The sequence below is a fragment of the Carya illinoinensis genome, chromosome 15 (genome assembly GCF_018687715.1).
Source record: "Carya illinoinensis cultivar Pawnee chromosome 15, C.illinoinensisPawnee_v1, whole genome shotgun sequence".
Classification (NCBI taxonomy): domain Eukaryota; kingdom Viridiplantae; phylum Streptophyta; class Magnoliopsida; order Fagales; family Juglandaceae; genus Carya; species Carya illinoinensis.
This window is the reverse complement of record NC_056766.1, coordinates 36,677,848-36,697,044: the sequence shown is the minus strand read 5'-3', so window position 1 is coordinate 36,697,044 and position 19,197 is coordinate 36,677,848. Positions and strand designations below refer to the sequence as shown.

Here is a 19,197-nt window from a genome sequence, read left to right as displayed (position 1 = left end):
AAAAAAAAAAAAAAAAAGTTAATGCTCATGGGATAAGGTGTGCAAATTACGTCCGAGGTGATTGTTTACGGGAAATATTTCGTTTGATTAGAAATATCATATTATAAATTATTTTTATTATAAAATAAATTTAATATTTTATATCAATTTACATTAGTTGATAAATTTATTTTTATAAAATTTATAAAAAATGATAGTTGCAATTATGATTGTGCAAGCGTCACATAATTATTTTTAAAAAAATAAAAAATATGAGACTCATAAAAAAATTAATTTGTTAATAATAAATTCTACTTTTTTTCAAAATAATTATATGATACTTGCAAATTCACGACAATTAGATTGAAATCGTCATTGAACTCCAAATTGTCATTGAACATTTGACAATGAGATTGTTTCATCACAATCCTCCAAAATTAATCCTTAAGATCTTATCACTCCTAGCCCTAACACACCAACTGTGCCAAAATGATACCTTAAATTAAGTCAAGTCCATCATTAAATAAGTGGACTCTCATTCTCATTTAAAAAAAAAAAAAAAAAAAAAAAGAAGGATAAAAACTCTATATATAGTCATTTTAATGTACTCTTTGCACATTTTATTAATATAATTGGCTCCATAACTTTTCTTAATATAAAATAACTATTTTGACTAATCATGTCAGTACAATGCACAAAGAATATGTAAAAATGACTGTGTGTAACATAACTCTAAAAAATATATATATATCGATTGCAGAAGTATTGCATATGGTGCTCACATTGGGAATCGATTGGAGGAGTTCCAATTGTAACTTTGACACAAATGAAGACTCTAATTGCTATTAAGGAGAATAAAAGTAGAGTTCAATTGTCTATGGTGGCAACCAACTTAGCCAAGTTTATTGAATGAGAGTTCTGGTATATATAGTCATTTTTATATACTCATTATATATTTCACTGATATGATTGGCCAAAACATTAATTTTATATTAAAAAAAATGACGCATCCAATTATATTAATAGAGTACGCAAAAGAGTACATAAAAATGACTACACATAAAATTTTTGATTGAATAACATGTCCATTCACAACCTCTTATGCCTAAATAATGCTATTTGTGAGCTTATTTCCACTACTCGATCGTTATTCATTCATTATCTTTAGATCTAAACAGCTTCCAACGATTACTAAACATCTTATAACTCACACAAGCAGATCAAGTTCTTTTTAAGATTCCAAAATTTTCAGATGTATATTCTTCTCCTGCCAAGTAGTAATGGAGTTCATCTGTTGAAGCTGCCATTCATCTTCAAGAGACTATCTCTACAGGAATTATTGAATCATGGACCCTCTCTGTAGCCTTCTTTGCCTAAAAGAGGAGAGATTTAGTGATAATATTGAAATGGGTGAGAATAAATTAAAAGATGAGTACTATAGTCACAAAGGGATTGTACAGAAGGAATCTCACAAATTAATATGACTTGTTGTGATTCGTTAGATCTACTTTACAATAAAAGTAACTTTATAATATGACGAATCACATCAAGTCACATTAGTTTGTGAAATTATTTTTATGTAATTTCTTCGTGGCTGGCTAAAATATTTCTCAAATAAAAAAGAGCAGAGGGAGAGGAGATTGTACTTGTTGCTCCCAGTTAGTACGTAAGGTAACAGTGAGAAGTGATAACACTTGGACAACTAGTGCACATATGATCCCCAGCCAGAGCCCCTGTGAGCAAAATTTCTCACAGATTAAGATTACTTGCAATTTCAGTGAAGAAGTGACAAAGGGCTTAAAGTTATGAAGGAAAAGAGTGAAACCTTTTACCTTCCCTCCAATGTGGAGGACAAAAGCAAATACAACAGCACATGGAATTCCAATTAAATAGTATGAACCGAGATTGACATATGCACCAATCTTCTGCCAACCACATCCTCTAGCAGTGCCTAAATGCACAAAAATAGAGACAACATTTTAGCCGCTTGATTCCAAATCCTTTTTCAAATGATCTTTTTATTTCATGGTCCCTTAAAGTTTTGGGAAGACATATTTGAGAGAAACATCTTTTAGAGTGTGACAGAGGATTTTTCTTTGTCACAGTTCATACATTTCCTTCTTTTTTCCCCATGAAAACCTTTCCTCTGAAACATTGATGGGACGAGGGCCAAGGGGCAGGGAGAGGGGGTTTCCAGGTTGAAGAAATACTCAATAATCATTGTAACCATTGCTGTTTGCAGCCAATCTTCCTCATTCATTGCCAAACAGTTTAATCACAAATCTAGACCCTAACAAGGTGATTCTTTTCCTAGTTTCCCATGGACAATTCATACCATTATTTTCTTTTAATCCGGTCATGATATTGATGCAGAGTATATTAAGGTACGAAAAGCAGAAAAACCTGAAAGAACACACTGGAGGCCATCTAAAAAGTTGGATATTGCAAGAATTGGCATCATGATTGCTACATATTTGACCACTTCTATTTCACTGCTATAAGCATAGCCCCAAATGTTGCGTATTAATATCAGAACTGATCCAACCAATATACCCTCAGTTAATGCCATCACAAAGACAACGCGTACCGCCAAACGTGCAGCTTCTGGATGCCCGGCTCCTAATTCATTTGAGACTCGTGTACTGTAAAGGAAAATATGAGCCATTAAAAGATAAGACACAGAATAAGATAGTGTGGGACATGTTCCAAACCTTCATGCCGTATCATATTGCGTTTTGAGCAAAATCAAACTAAAGATTTACGAAGCTCAAAGGAAATGTCTAAACTCACAAAAAATAAAAATCTAGCACAGACAGAGTCAAATTCCCTTAGTATCCACTGTCAAAGTTCTTGAGACATCATCCAAGAAAATGGCTATACTCCAAAATGTTTAAACTGCCATAATATTTTATGAACTTTTTATCAGAAGTATATTTTTATATCAATTCAACATAACTTACCTTATAGCACAACTGAGTCCAAAGGGGATCATCCAAACTGTTGCTGCAGTGTTCAGACTGGCAAAATATGCTGAGTGAGTAAATGGGAACTCATAATTATCTAATAATTTCATGGAAAAAGATCGGCAAAGTTAATAACTAACCAGATAGAAAGCACTGAAGTCTCTAACTTTGGATCAGGAAGAAGACCGGATAGAAGAACCATCATTTCAAATGACCACATTTCCAGGCTGTTCAAAATCATGGTAAAAGATTACAGCAAAAATGCATTACATTCTGCATGTATCGCTGAAAATATGTATTTTCCCTACATATTCCTACATGGCTCAGAAAAGAATAAAGATGGAAGAAAATGAAGTTCTTCTTTTGTCTTGCTTTCAAGCATATAGAGCATTAAGATATAGAAATTACCAGACCATAACAGCTGAAGGAATGGCTAGTTTCAGAAAAGTGCATATATTGTGCAAGGCCTCCTTTGAGAAACCCGACCAGGTTTTTGCACATGAAGAGGATAACTTGACATAAAGTACCAATAGTAATACATTGATCCAATAGGATATGGAATTTGCCAAGGCAGCTCCTCTATCTCCAAGTCCAGTTTTAAATACTAGGATCCAACATATAAGAACGTGCAGTAAAGTTGTGATTCCAGAGCTTAGCATCATTGGAAAGACAATGTTTTGGGTTTGTAAGAATTTAACTAGGCACTGCAGTAAACCATAGGCAAACAGACTCGGGATCATGAAACAGGCATATCGTCCTGCTTCGGTCGCTATATCATCTTCCTGGCCCAAGGCAATAAGAATATATCTTGTGTTTCCCCATATGACTGCAAGGGGTATGCTTACAAGAAAAAGGACAAACATGGCTCTCTGCATGTGTATTCCCATTATATGATATTGCTTTGCTCCATATGCCTGGCCGCAAAAGGTATCCAATGCACTTGCCATTCCCATCTGTTCAAGTAGATAATCACATTAGTAACATACAAAGAGTTCTATCGAACATTTTTTTTTTCACTTTTTAATATACTTAAATATTTTTAAAAAATATTTTTAAATATTTTTTACATTTTAAAATTTTTTTAATGATTAAAGATATTAAAAAAATATTTAAAAGAAAATGATAAAAAATAGCTAATTTTAAATATATTATAAATGGTAAATGGATGGTAGAACCTATCACAACCCCGTTTTAAATGACTTATCCTTCACTTCCACCAAGAACAGAAAATGAGTTATCATACTGACATACTGTACCCATGTGATTTTACGGGATGGTCAGGATCAAGCAGTAAAAAAAAAAGAAAAGAAAAAAGAAAGAAAGAAAGAAAATCACACAAGATGGAAAGATTTAAACGATTCTGCTTAAAAAACCAGCATTCGATTACTAAGTCAAAAAAACAAAAAGAAAAAAAGATTAAATACAAAAAATAGCGTAATTCAAACTCAAAAACTCCAATACACTCAGAAACATAGGAAAAGAAGAATTTTTTTTTTTTTTTTTTCCATCCAAATTACAAATTTTTCTCAAAAAGAAAATAAAAAAATTATTCAATTTCTTCTTCAAATTTAAGAATTTTCAGTGAGAAAAAAAAAACCAAAAGTGAACTCTATAATATTTATTGTTGTCGTAAATATTTTTAAAAAATTTAAATACTTAAATATTAAATATGAAATAAAACCCACTTCATATCTCTCTCTTTTTCAAATTTCAAGCAATTAAGATTTAAGAAATCTTTATAAAAAAAATATATATTTCAACCCTGTTTCAACCCTGTTCAAGCAACAGCTCAACGCATCAACCAATCGAGAGTTGTGACAAAGTAAAAATATCATGTATATCCAAAAGAGAGAATAAAGTGAGAACCAAACTGACCAACAAACTGAAACCGGTGACAGAGGCGAAAGAAGTAGCCATGGAAGCACCGGAGAGAGCCAACTCACCAAGATGACCCACAAACATCACAGATATCACCTGCAAACTATACTGCAACAGACTCACAGATATCAGAGGCCCTGCCAGCCATAGCTGCTTTCTTACTTCCTCAAGAATCACTTTCCTTTTATTCCTTCCATCCGCATCAGCACTGACGCTATTTTCTTCAGAGTTTTCCATCATCGGTGATATGAGAGAAGCCTTTTCCTCCGCCTCTATCGCCATTTTCTTCTCCCTTGTCCGCTCACTGACACCGTGTCACATGCAGATGAGAGACACCGAGAGGGCAACACTTGGTGGCTTCTATAATATTGCGGCTGCAAAATTTTCTTTGAGGACTAAAGTGACCAGGGTGTTTCTTCTTTATTACTGATCAAATGCGCCCAAGACGTTCCACTGATGGTTGTAGGGAATAACAGTAAACTGGATGGTCAACCAAACAGTCCAAACTCATTGTCATCTTTGTATTTATTTTTGTTGATTTACACGAGGTTGTTTTTTTCCATGGAAATACTCTCAGACTAATTGACAAAACGACAAGCTCAGAAAAACCAAAATTTACATGGCCATGGTACCGTTTTCCTCCGTATTCAAACATACATAGCGACAAGGCAAGACAGAGAGGACCAACCGCTTTTAAGTTGGGCAATGAAAGAGTTCTTTCAGTATTTTTCTTCTTTCTTTTAAAATATATAAGATTTTGTTGGCATTCAAAAGGATTCTTCACTTAGGTTTTGATGTTTACGTGTGGATCAGTGGCTCTCGCTTTACAGCTTATATATATATAGCATTATCATTAGACAGATTTTTATTTTTAATATCATAATTTAATTTTTGCATTTCGATTATCCCATTTAGAATCAAATCTTACGTTCGATTATTTATTTAAACTCTCTGATAATGAAGTACCATTTTTTTTTTTCTATCTTTTCCATCATATTTTGTAGAGTTATTAGCTAGCTATATTTTGTTTTTTAATTAATGATCATATATTATAATTTAATTACCATAATTTATATAAATACACATAAAATAGAGAAAAATGGAAACTTGTGCCATTCGGCTTGATCAAATACCAATAACAAATTAGACATGAACTGTTACATACATAAAAAGATTACACAAAGTAAATCTATAAACTGATATACGCGATTTCATGGGCTGAATCTGTTAGATCTACTTTACAATAAAAGTAATTTTATAATATATCTAACATACAGTATCAAGTCACTTCAGTTTGTAGGTTTATTTTTATATAATCTTTTTATCTCAACAGCATTTTTTAAAAAATTATGAACACTGCTACAATCGATATCAAATATGTTGAACCTGAATTACTGCAGCTCGAAGTTAGGATAACTCAATCTTGCCTAATCCGCTGCAGGTCAATTTTACTGTGTTTTACTGACATTATTTGACTAAGCTAATACTAGTGCTGTTCTTAAACTATGCACGACAAAAGTAGAAAAAATTTCCCTGATATTTTACAAAAGTAGAGATAGAAAATTTTTATAACAAAGACCATGACTCTTGTAAGGTCGTTGTTATGTTACTTCATAAAAGGAATATATATTATTAAAAAGAGTGAGAGGTTTCGGACTCACGTTTTTCATTTGCAGAGCCAGATCATATGCAAATTGGCTGTTAATTGGCTCATAAAAGGAAATTTAAGCAGACGTTAAAAGTGGTAAATTTTTGTAGTTCCACAATCTTTTTTAGAAAAAAGATTAGATAAAATGAAAGGTGTGACTATTAGATGGAATTTGAAATGAGTGTAATCATAGAATTTTAGATATTAATGTTAGATTTGGGAAAAAATATCATTGAAAATAGTAAAAGATAATTTAATTTGAATGAATAGAATAACGGTTATCATGTTATTAAAATGATAGATGATACTACTTTCAACTTATTATATATATCATATTATTAAAATCAATGATTAATTATATAAATAATTTTAATGATACAAAATTATGTGATAGGATAAGGGTATTGTCTCGTACATAATTCAAAACTAGCTACTAAATAAATAGTCGATAATGAGTGTAACTAGTTCCTAATTAATTACTGTGTGCACCCCAACTTAGGATGCACCTGTGTTATTAGAAACATGACTTATATCATTTATAAACTCTTGTGAAAATTTTTACTGCAACTAAATCAGATATGTGCATGTTTGAGATTGCAGTGGGAAATATAACTTATAATTTTAGGATTTATAACTTATAATTTAATTAATGAGTTCTACAATTAAAAAGTTATTTATTATTTGGTAACTATATATTTAAAGCACTTTGACAGAAATAGAAAAATAGTTGTGAGAAAAAACATTATTTCCAGAATGTGGATGAGAAACATGCAAATCCTTGAGCAGTTGAACTAGCCACATTAATTCACAAACTGTTGATGCCATCAATCTATATTCGGCCTCTGCAGAACTTCTAGAAACAATGGACTACTTATTAGATCTCCATGAAATCAATGAATCTCAAAAAAATATGCAAAAGCCAGTAACACTTCTTTTGGTATCTATACACCTAGTCCAATCCGCATCTGCAAAGCCTTTTAGATGCTGCTTTGACCTAGAAGATAGAAATAGACCTTTTCCTGGAGTTCCCTTAATGTATTGCAGCACTCTATTTGATGCTGCAAGGTGTGTATGTCTAGGTTTATCCATAAATTGAGAAAGCACTTGGACCACATATGAGATATCTGGCTTTGTAATAGTAAGGTATATCAGTCTGCCTAACAACATTCTATATGTTGTAGGATCATCTAGCAAGTTGCCTTCTGTTCTGCTCAACTTTAAATTTTGCTTCATAGGGAATTTCTGCAATTTACTCCCTAACATCCCACTATCTTCTAGGATTTTTAAAGCATATTTCGTCTGACTAAGAGTAATGCCATTTACTATTCTAGCTATCTCAATACCCAAGAAATATTTTAGAGGACCCAAATCTTTCAACTTGAACTTGCTATCCAAAAACAGTTTGAGTTCCTCAACTGCACTCATGCCATTAAAGGCTATTAATATATCATCTACATACACAATCAAAGCTATAAATGATGATCCACTAAATTTGGTGAAGAAAAGTAATTTGCAGTGGATTGAGTGAAGCCATGAGTGATAAGGGTCCTTGAGAATTTGCTAAACCATTGACTTGAGGCTTGCTTTAAGTCATAGAGAGACTTGAGTAGCTTACACACTTGCTAAGGCTCCCTCTGTTTAGCAAAGCCCGATGGCAAGCTCATATACACATCCTCATGAAACTCAGCATGCAAAAATACATTGTTAACATCTAATTGGATGGGGTACCAATTATAAACTGAAGCAACAACCCAAATTGTCCTAATAGTTACCATTTTGGCAATAGGTGAAAAGATCTCTTAATAATCGAATCCCTCTTATTGGGTATAACCCTTGGCCACTAATCTGGCCTTGTACCTCTCAATGGACCCGTCAAACCTAAGTTTAACCTTGTAAACCCATCGACAACCAATAGGAATTTTACCAGCAGGTAGTGTAGTGAGTTCCCAAGTCTAATAGGCTTCTAAGACTGCTATCTCGCATGCCATAGCCTTTCTCCAATAAGGATGACACACAGCCTCATGAAAGAATTTGGGTTTAGAAATTCTTGATAATTTTAAAGTGAAGGTTCTATAAGAAGTTGAAAGATTATTGTAAGAGATAGTACTAGAATCTAAAGGGTGAGGATTACCTGCTTGCAAAGGACCATTGGCAGAAGGGGAAGGTTAGGGTGAGGTCGGAGAGGGAATGAGCCTGTGATGAAAATCATACAAGTAGCCTGAAACTTTTCTAATTCTAGTGGAGGTACGAGTAGGCATGACAGGAGGTATAAAAGGGGAAGATAAGGATGCATCAGTAGAATTAGTAGGGGAAGCATCATGAGATGAAGAGGTAGTGTCATTTAGAGATACATCAATAGCAACATCAAAAAGATCAAGTAAGGATAAAGGGAGAACAAGTGAGGAATTTTCAATTGATGGAGGAGGTGGAAAAACAGAAGTTAGAAAAAGAAATATAGACTCATGAAAGACCACATCTTGAGATACAAAAAAAGTTTTAGTAGTGAGGTCAAAGATTTTGTAACTTTTTGTGGCATACGGATAACCAATGAAAATGCATTGTCTAGAACGATGAGAAAATTTATGTCTATGACTAAAGGGAGCAGTAGTAAGCAAAGACATTCAAACACCCTTTAGTGACTAAGAATAGAGCTTTGTTTATAGAGGGCAACATAGGGTGAGATATCACCTATAACATGAGAGAGTATCCTATTAATAATATGTGTTGTTGTCATAATGCAATAACCACAAAAAGAAAGTGGAACACCAGATTGAAACCTAAGGGACCTAGCAATAGTTAAAAGATGCTGATGCTTTCCTTCTACCCTAGCATTTTGCTGTGTTGTTTCAATACATGATTTTTGATGAACACAACCTTTAGAATTGTAAAAATCAGGCATAAGGAACTCAAGTCCATTGTCAGTGTGAATATTTTTAATGACAAGTCCAAACTAAGTAGAAACAAGAGCAAAAAAAGAATGCAAAAGGACCTAGTATCTGATTTGTGTTTCATTAAGTAGGTCCATGTGCATCGAGTACAATTATCCATAATAGGAAGAAAATACTTGAAACCAGAATAAGTGGGCACAAAAATGGCCCCCAAATATCACAATGGATAAGATCTAAAGGATTAGAAGCAATAGAGGTGTTGACATTAAAAGGTAAGCATTTTTGTTTTGCTAGAGGACAGGTAATACAATGAAAAGAATCTGAACAATGAATTGTAGAATCTATTTTATGCAGTAAACTAATCCTAGAGGCAGAAACATGCCCAAGTCTAAAATGCCATAAGTCAAAAAAGGAAGGTACAACAAGAATATGAAAAGCATAATTATTGAAGGCTGCTTGTTTGAAAAAATAGAGGCCATCTCGTTCTTCACCCACTCCAATCATCCTCTTGCTGGTAAGGTCCTGAATCAAACATGTATGAGGCAAGAAAACAAGAGAATATTTAGAATGTCTGGTTAGTTTGCTAGTAGAAATTAAATTGAAATGAAATGAGGGAACATACATTAAGTAAAAGCAAATCAGGGAAAAGTTGAACTGTTCCTATGTGGGAGACAGAAATAAAAGAATTATTTGAGAGTTTAACAAGTGAGGAAGTGGGAGAACAAGAGGTAAAAAGAGCTGGATCATTTATCATTTGATCTTAGGCACCTGTATCATGAAGGATCTAAGTGGGAGGAAAAGAATAGATGAGTTGAGAAGATGAGAGGCATGCCATACCTAAAATGTTGTGAGAAAAGACTAAATTGGCAAATTGAGCAGCAGAACCTGTGGACTTCACAGAGGTGCAATTTAGCATGGCTATGAGTTACTGGCACTACTCATTGGTGAAGGACATGGTAGAAGCTGAAGCAGCATTAACAGAAGCTGCAGATTTCTTATTCTTAAATCTGAACCTTGGAGGGTAGCCATGGAGTTTATAGCAGCGGTCCATAATGTGACCCAAGAACCCCACAATGACTACATAGAGGTCTTTCCTTGCCACGAGAAGAAGGGGGTTTGGTGGAACAAGCAAGATCTTGGCGAGACAATAAAGCCATGGATTCAACAGGTGGGGTTGTGAGAATTTTACGTTGCCTTTCCTCTTGGTGAACCAGGGAAAATACCTGGTTAATGGAGGGTAAAGGGACCATAAGGAGAATTTGAGCCTTGACTATAGAAAAGGATTCATTAAGACCAATAAGAAACTGCATAACATATTCAAAATGTTGTGCAGAAACATCTTCCTTTAATGCACCACAAGAATAGACAGGTAAAAGCCTATAGTTACTGAGCTCATCTTATTATTTATTTTATATCTTAACATTCCCCCTCACATGTGGGCTAGACTCCCCCTCAATGGATCCAACATTTGGAATATTTAATTAAATAGGATAGAGTGTAGAGTCATGGTTCGAACTCAGGACTTATTCTTCGATACCATATGAAATCACCACTTGTCCCAAAAGTTTAAGCTAATAATGGGAAGGGATAGATTTTATTATTTATTTTATATCTTAAAACTCTTCTTCACATGTGGGCCAGACTCTCCCTTAATGGATAGCCCAACACGTGAAATATTTAATTAAATAGAATAGAGTGTAGAGTCATGGTTCGAACTCAAGACTTCTGCTCTGATACCATGACAGAAATAGAAAAACAGTTGTGGAAAAAAATATTCTTTCCATTGAATTGATGATTAGACAATAACCACTATGGCCGTTATATACAACTTTGTGTCCTCTGCTTGACACTAATGCAGAGAATGAAAAAGGACAAATACTAACAAACCTATTGATATGTATGTGACAGATTTACATGTGTGAAAAATAAATGAATCTTCTAGAACAATTACTATTAGTGATTTTAACACACCCTTAAACATGTTACGTTTGTTTGGAAATAAATTTAAAAAGTATTTTCTGAGATAGAAATGACGATTATTTGAAATAGTAAATATTATGATCATATATTTGAAAGTTGTAATTATCTTAAAGTTGTATGGGTATTTTCGTCCAATGACAGTCTTTTTAAATTTGAATTATGTTATGCATTATCCGAAAAAGTACGTTTGAGTAAATTTTTGTCTTCCTTTCGTTTTCGTTCTTTCTTTCACCAACCACAGGTGGGTTCATTGAACCACTTTTCTCCTTGTCTCAATATTTCTCTTGACGAATATTATAATCACCGACTCTTCATGAAAAGTTTTATTTCTTGCCATCGACTCAAACGTGCACCAAACAGGAAGTCCATACAAAGTTTGAAAAGCTATTAAATTCAATTGAGGATGACAATCTCAAACATTTGTCCAAAAAACCGAGAATTAATCCAAGGTTAGTCAAAGACACACTTGTCAGAAAATCTACACAAAACAATTCCAAAAATTGATATAACTTCATCTGATCTATTAAATCTACTTTATATTAAAAGTAGTTTTACAATCTGATGAATCACATCAAGCCACATTAGTTTGTGAAATTATTTTTGTATAGTCTCTTTGTGACTAGAGTATTTTACTATATTTTGTTCAAGTACTGTAGCAAGCTAAGAATAGACGTGGTGATCGGAGGAGAGGAGGCCATTAAATAACTTCTTCTGCTAATCACTTGAATGATTATCTCCTTAAACTACACCATTTCATCTCAATCATTATGATTAAAAATAAAAAATTCAAAATTCAAAATAATATCATCCTTGAAAGTTTCGATCATCCCTTTCATAGTTTAAAATTATTCATCATTTTTCAACATTTTCATGTTGATCAGTAATGATATTGGAGCAATCCTTTTAAAATATAATTATATAAATATTATAAAAAAAAATTAGGTTTTGCAATACATCAGCTACTATTCACCCCACGCCTGATTTGGATTTTTTTTTTTTTCTTCTTATGCTGAAATGCTCATTTTGAGGAGAACATTCAAATCAGTCCTAGCCAGTCCCATGTTCACCCCGCATCCATGTCTCCCTCTACACAGCCCCACTCCGCGATGTCCCTCCCTCTATCTAGCGCCACCCCTTGTTTGCTCCTCCGTTTGCCCAACGCCACCCCGCATTCACTCTTCCCTCTACCAAGCCCCTTGTGGACTCCAGTTCGTGGCTGATGAGTTCGTGAGCTCTGTTTCACCGCCCCTCTGCTCAGCTTCGTAGGTAATTACTCCACTATCATTTTTCCTTCTGTATTATTGAGTTTTGCTTGTGCACTGAGAGAGGTGAATTTCTGGGCAAATTTTGGGGCTTAGGGCATGGAGATGCTTGAAGTTTGTCAGTTGTTCGAGTACTTCAGAGTTTCACTAGTCATGTAGTATGTGGTACTAAATCTAGAAAACCTACTGAAATATTTTATTTGTTTAACTTTATAAGCACTATATATGTCTGCCACTTCACTGTGTTATTTATACATTCATCAGAGTTCCATTCTTAAGGATGTAAAAGGGCAAAATATGACAATCTAAACATGCGTCAAAGTAATGGCGGTGTTCATGTTTATGGTACTTTGGAAAATTTCAATTTTTAATAAAACAAGAACAAAAGGATTACAAACCTATAATGACTAGAAAGACTTAAAGCAAAAAGTGCCATTGACAAGCCTTTGAACGGTAGTTTGAAAAGTAGTTGGGAAAAAGAAACAGAGGAAGTGGTAGGCTTTTGAAGATATTGCCTAGATAGTCTCTAAACTCTATTATTGTTAGGGAAAATGCTGACAAATATTAGACCAAGTAATGACGAAAGAAGACTGCATCACTTGTGGGAGCTTATGATGGGATAAATGTACAAAGGAATAATGGAGAACCTTTTGCATTCAATCTCCATATTTGGAAGTTTAAACTTATTGATGGGTTATATATTAGAGTTAGTCTATATATAGTCCTCAAATGTGAACCGTTCATGCAAGCCCATGCAATTATGCTTAAAATAATTTTAAAATTACAATAATATCATATTTAGAATGATATTTTTTCTCTTTTACTCTTATTTATCAATAGGACTACACACGCAGTCTTCACACTCAGGACTGCAAATAGAATTTCTCTTTATATTATTATTATAATAATATAATTCATTACTTTAGAGGTTTATTGTTTCTGAGGTAGACCAACTTTTGCTAATCAAAAAGTTAATTAATTACATGCAAAGTGGCATCATGCAGTATGATTAAGGAGTGATCTGATCATTTCAAAGTTGACTACCGCTACCAGCTTCATGCCATCCCTCCAATAGTAGTGCTAGCCTGCAAGGCGTTTGGTTTTAGTAATACAAGAAATGAGTAAAAGGTAGTGGTCCTTGTCCTCATCAAATGGCTCAATCGATTCTCAATTCAAACAATGCATGATGATGGGTAGGAAGCTGCGGTCCCCCTATTTTCCTCCTACATTCTAAATATAAGGAATCAGGATGTGCAAGCATATCTCTTCTCTACACATGTAGCCAGCAATTAAAAAAGTATGCGTATATATATTTAAGTACAAAATGAAAAAAGTCATGATTACTCTTCTCTCTCTCTCTCTCTCTCTCTCCCCGCTGATTCTTGGTGGTTTCTTCTTCTTTTTGCCACCATAGGAAAAATCGTTGTTGCTATTAGTCAGCCATGAAAGTGTATTTTGAAGCAAAATCTTACTTAATTGGTTAGTGATAGCTATAATAAAAGCATAAAGAATTGAGCAAATCTGACCAGAACTCATATTTTTCATCCATCCTGGTTTAGTTTCTTCCAACAAATAAAAAGCACTAAGTTTAAAAAATAAAAATAAAAAGAAAGAAGCATTTTGGTTTAGCTATTTTTAACTATTGTAGGTTTGACTAGCAGTCATCTCATTGGCATTCTCAGTTTTAGTGTGATGGGGGAAGAGGAAGATGGAATACCACCCAGGCCTTCAACATCAACTTCACAGTCGTATGTTGGTCCCATAAATCCATACTACCCCCCATTAATGAGGCCTCAAAATACATATCGAAATCCAAACGTCTATCATGTAAGTAGGCAGGTTGATATCTTTTATATTTTACGTGCTTTTGAATATGACAAATTGCATAATTACAGCATCCTTTTTAACTAAATATGCCCTACCCTCCGTCGAGTAATCCGGAGGACTTTAGACGAGTTGAAGATTTATTTCAAGTATATTTCTCTTACTTTTTGAACCAATTTCCAAAAATTAACATGTTAATTTGCTTAAAGTAATTCCCCTAACAATGTGCCTGGTTGAAGCATCTGTTGATGTTGCCTTATATGCCCTACCCTTCGTTGGATAATCCAAAGGACTTGAAGCAAGAAATGACCCCCACATCAACTGTGCCAACTAGTGCAAAACTTGAACAAAATGTTGGAAGTACATCACGGATGACTGATCAAAGTTGTCATGCTACTGGTGGTATTATACTTTTAAAAAAAATTATTTTAATGACACTAATATTGAATTGATGCTAATCCATCCATATATTTGCATTTTTAGAAACTTTATTTGATGTAAATGAAGAGGCGGAGCCGGAGGGTACCACTGTTGTCCCAGATGATGATGTACGAGTTCAAACACCAAGATCTACTATGGAATTCGCGACCAAGAAAAAGCCTACGGCCTATTATAAGTGATATGCAAGAGAATTTTGGTGTAAGGACATAGAGGACGAAGAGAGATTATGATGATGGGAGGGTTGTGTATGTGACAATTGGTTGTGCTCGTGGCGGCAAGTACCAACCTAACTGCAGTAATATCTCGAGGGGGCCACGGCTAACAACTAAAACAGCTTGTAAGACGAAGGTAAATGCAACATTGGACAAGAATGGCATATGAGTTTTTACCACTATTGAAAATGTGCACAACCACAATACTGTGAGCCCCAAGAGTCTGGACTTTTGAGTTCTCACTAGTGTGTAAATGAATATAGTCAAAAGATGCTTGATTTGAATGATAGACCTAGCAGGTATTAAAAAACTGCTTGATTTGAATGATAGACCTAGCAGGTATTAAAAAACAAGAATTATTTAGTACTTGTCGTTGAAGCGCCCATGCGCACAGGGGGGAGGGGAGGAGTTTGAGAATCTTGATTTTTAATAGAAAAATTATTGAAATTTTGTTGACAAGGCTAGACATTTAAAATTAGGTAAAGGAGGTGGCAAAGCAGTTAATGAGTATTTTCAGAGAATGAGAGAGATGAATGATGGTTTTGTTTCTGTCATGATGTGGATGATGAGGGAAGATTACGAAATGTGTTCTGGACTAATGCACGAAGTCGAGCGACATATGAGTATTTTGGAAACGTTATGACCTTCAAAGTTATATTACTCATTTAACTGCAATGATATTTACGTCGGGTTTGAGAAAAAAAAATTATTGATAATTTATTTACCTATAAGCTGACCATATTCTTGATCTGAGAATTTATACATTAGCTCATATATAAAAATATTACTCGATTTGATCATTCTCAGTCTGTAAGTACAACACACCAATGTATAAATATCATAATTCTTTAATAAGATATATATATATATATATATATATATATGTGCGTGTGTGTATGAATTAATAACTTATAAAAAATTAAATATATTGATGATATATATTGACTACGGGTACGTCCAAGTCAAGCATGATTCACTCTCCAATAATGTCACCTATATATATATATATATATGTATAAACCTTATTAGATATCCAAGTCCTTATCACATTCATATATCATGTATACATGAAGTGATGCTAGGCATAATGTGACTGTTTATTCTGCTGGCGAGATTAACTATTGAGTAATTTTGATAGATCGATGCATGATACTACTTTGATCAACTTATTATAGATATCATATTATAAAAATCAATGATTAATTATATAGTTAATTTTAATGATACAACATTATGTGATAGGATGAGGATATTGTCTCGTGTATAGTTCAAATGAAAAATTTAGTTACAAGCATAACTGCGTACTAATACGTGCACCAATATAATGTGATTGGTAAAAAAATAGATTTTATTGAAAACAATACTAATTTAAATTTTAAATATGAAAGAATCAGTATTAGTACGCAGATTAATTCGTAACTTTACTTGTACATAACAAAACTCTAATTCAAAATTACTTAATAAATAGTCGATGATGAGTGTAACTAGTTCCTTAATTACTGTGTGCACCTGAACTTAGGATGCACTTGTTTTAGAAACGTGACTTATCATTTTTATAATATTTTAACAATATTGATATAATATTCAAGCAGTTAATTGTTATCTTTATTCCATGTGCAAACAACCCCCATTGTCCAAATGGTACGTCATATGAAACTATATATGAATCACCCCATTTGGTTTTCCTTAATTTTCTTTTTTATCCTTTTTTTTCCTTCCTTTCCTTTTCCATTCCCTCTTTCACCAAACATAGTTGGCCGGGTTCATTGAACTAGTAGCTTCTCTCCTTAATACCAATATTTCTCTTGTCGAATATTTTAATCACCAATCTTTCATACAAAGTTTTCTTGCCATCCACTCATGAAACGTGCACCAAACAGGAAGTGCATACAAAGTTGAAAGTATTATTCTAACGACAGTAGCATATATATATATATATATATATAGGGAGTTGAGATGAAAATTGAAAGTTAAATAAAATATTGTTAGAATATTATTTTTTAATATTATTATTATTTTGAGATTTAAAAAAGTTAAATTGTTTATTATATTTTGTGTGAAAATTTAAGAAAATTGTAATGATTAGATTAGATAAAATAAGTTGAGATAACTCTGAATCTAAACGGGGCCATAGAAGTTCTTTGAGAGAACTTGTTGGAAATCCAGATGATCTTTAGGTGAGGAGACGTACGTCCTTGCTTTCACAACAAGAAAAATAACTACTTGTTATTTTCATAGCAAATAATTGATTAGAAATAAGCTGCTGCTTCTTCTTCTTCTTCTTCTTTTTTTAAATATAAGAATTCAAGAACTACAACTTAACAAGTATGTAGGCCTAAGTTAAAAAATAAAAAATAAAAAAAATTGATTCGAGATTAATCGAGACTAACATGAGATCCGAGATTAATTGATGATAAGGTATATCAAATCATATGTTCTGAGTTTAATTAAGGGGAGATCGACAATCTCAGACTGACTTCAAATCAAGATTAAATGATAGATAATCTTGATATATATAACCAATAATTCAGTTGAGGAGGGAGGGTATATACTAATATGTGCCACAAGCAATATTGGAATGATCCTAATATGGAAGTTTAATAATTGATGATGACAATCCCAAATTGCATTTGTCCAAAGCCCAGAATTAAAAAGGACAAGTCAAAGACACCCTTGTAGAAAACCATATGAGGTAATGCTTTTCTTGTATAGCAAGCAAGGAAAGAGACATGGTGATCAGAGGCTGACTTTAAATAGCTAATGACTTGGATGATTAATCCTTGAAATACATCATCTCAATCAATATGATTAAAAATAACAAATTCGAAATAAATAAAAAAAATGATATCATCCTTGAAATTTTCGATCATCCCTTTCAAAGTTCAAAGGTCACTCATCTTTTTTATTATCCAGTTATTTTTCTTTTCTTTTTGTTCTTTAAATTTGGATTAAAAATTTCAGATCAAGACCTTTTTTTACATAATCTAGAAGAAAATAAATTTAATCAACTAACGTAATCATATAATTTAAGTAAAAATAAATCCAATTTTATAAAAATTGATTTTTTTTTACTCTTTGAGTTCATTCCTATAAAATCTAATTTATTTTTAAATAAATTACATGATGATGTTGGTTGATTGAATTTATTTTCTTATAAATTATGCAAGAATGTCATTTTTTAAGATTTTTAATCTAGATTCAAATAGCAAAAAAAGAAAAAAAAAATAGCTAGGTAGTAAAGCAGTAGTAAAGAAGGTATAAGTGTATCATTACCCATCTGGCAGTAGTAGTGAAATTATTCGAATTAAGACGCTTGATTAGATTTTGAAAAATGAGAGAAAAATTTATTAAAAATATTATATAGTTAAAATATTGTTTAAATATATATTTTTAATATAATTTTTATTTTAAAAATTGAAAAAGTAGTATTTTTTTTTTGTGTCTTGTTTGTGAGTTTAGAAAAATTGTAATAATTAGATAATAATTAGATGAAAAAGTTAAAAATTTAAAATTGAGAAGTGTTTTGTATTTGATTGATGCTTGGGAAGGAATTATCTAAAAATATCTGAGAATATTTAAAAACAGTTGTCTTGACAAATGGATCCTCAGGGTCTCTTTGGGAACATAACTATTTTCAAATATTTTCAGACTATTTTATTACTATTCACTATTATTTATAATCTATTTATTATTTCTTTGTTACTATTTACAAATCATTTGAGATAATCATAATATTCAATATTATTATATTATTATTTTCTATTTATTTATTATTTCTTAGAGATAATATTAATATTCAATAATAATATCCTTGAAATCGGTTAATGGTAATAACTCGGGCTTCATTGCCCGAGCAGCAATTTGCACTCGCAAACTCATACGCGCCTGTTCCAAGCTTATCGATCCATTCGTCATTGGTTGCTATGGATTTGATAACGATTGGTGGAACATCAATTAATACAAAATTGATGAAGGGTACTAGAATTTAAAATACACTGAAGAAATTTGACCTTTTTCACATGTATGATCTTTATTATATATTGATGTTTTATAAAAATTATTTTTGGCAATTGTCTTGCAAGAAACAAACACTTTTTGATATTTAGATGTTAAGTAATTAGG

At 32.7% G+C, this 19,197-nt stretch overlaps 2 protein-coding genes across 3 annotated transcripts; both read right to left on the bottom strand.

The window, feature by feature from the left end:
- Positions 1-1,019: 1,019 nt before the first annotated feature.
- On the bottom strand, positions 1,020-5,285 carry LOC122297790 (protein DETOXIFICATION 16-like). 2 transcript variants are annotated; one of them, XM_043107984.1, is made up of 8 exons: positions 4,818-5,285; positions 3,351-3,895; positions 3,083-3,169; positions 2,940-2,996; positions 2,533-2,621; positions 1,812-1,930; positions 1,626-1,712; positions 1,020-1,352 (listed from the first exon to the last, which is right to left on the bottom strand). In XM_043107984.1, the coding sequence occupies exons 1-8, from the start codon at positions 5,100-5,102 to the stop codon at positions 1,293-1,295; spliced, it is 1,329 nt and encodes a 442-aa protein (XP_042963918.1). In that variant the 5' UTR covers positions 5,103-5,285; the 3' UTR covers positions 1,020-1,292. The 2 variants fall into 2 exon arrangements, with proteins under 2 accessions (XP_042963918.1, XP_042963917.1); XM_043107983.1 differs by having other exon boundaries at positions 2,383-2,621; positions 4,818-5,280.
- A 2,083-nt stretch (positions 5,286-7,368) lies between these two features.
- Positions 7,369-7,893, bottom strand: LOC122296890 (uncharacterized mitochondrial protein AtMg00810-like). Its single transcript, XM_043106686.1, has one exon. The coding sequence runs from the start codon at positions 7,891-7,893 to the stop codon at positions 7,369-7,371; it is 525 nt and encodes a 174-aa protein (XP_042962620.1).
- Between the last annotated feature and the right edge of the window lie 11,304 nt (positions 7,894-19,197).

What these genes read in the sequence shown, in the direction of transcription:
- LOC122297790 (XM_043107983.1), bottom strand. Translation starts at nt 5,102, where the DNA reads ATGGCGATAGAGGCGGAGGAAAAGGCTTCTCTCATATCACCGATGATG. An exon ending in CCTTCAGCTGTTATGGTCTG is followed by an intron (nt 3,170 to 3,350) that starts GTAATTTCTATA and finishes GATTTTGAACAG; the next exon opens with CCTGGAAATGTGGTCATTTG. An exon ending in ACTTCAGTGCTTTCTATCTG is followed by an intron (nt 2,997 to 3,082) that starts GTTAGTTATTAA and finishes ATATTTTGCCAG; the next exon opens with TCTGAACACTGCAGCAACAG.
- LOC122296890 (XM_043106686.1), bottom strand. Translation starts at nt 7,893, where the DNA reads ATGAGTGCAGTTGAGGAACTCAAACTGTTTTTGGATAGCAAGTTCAAG.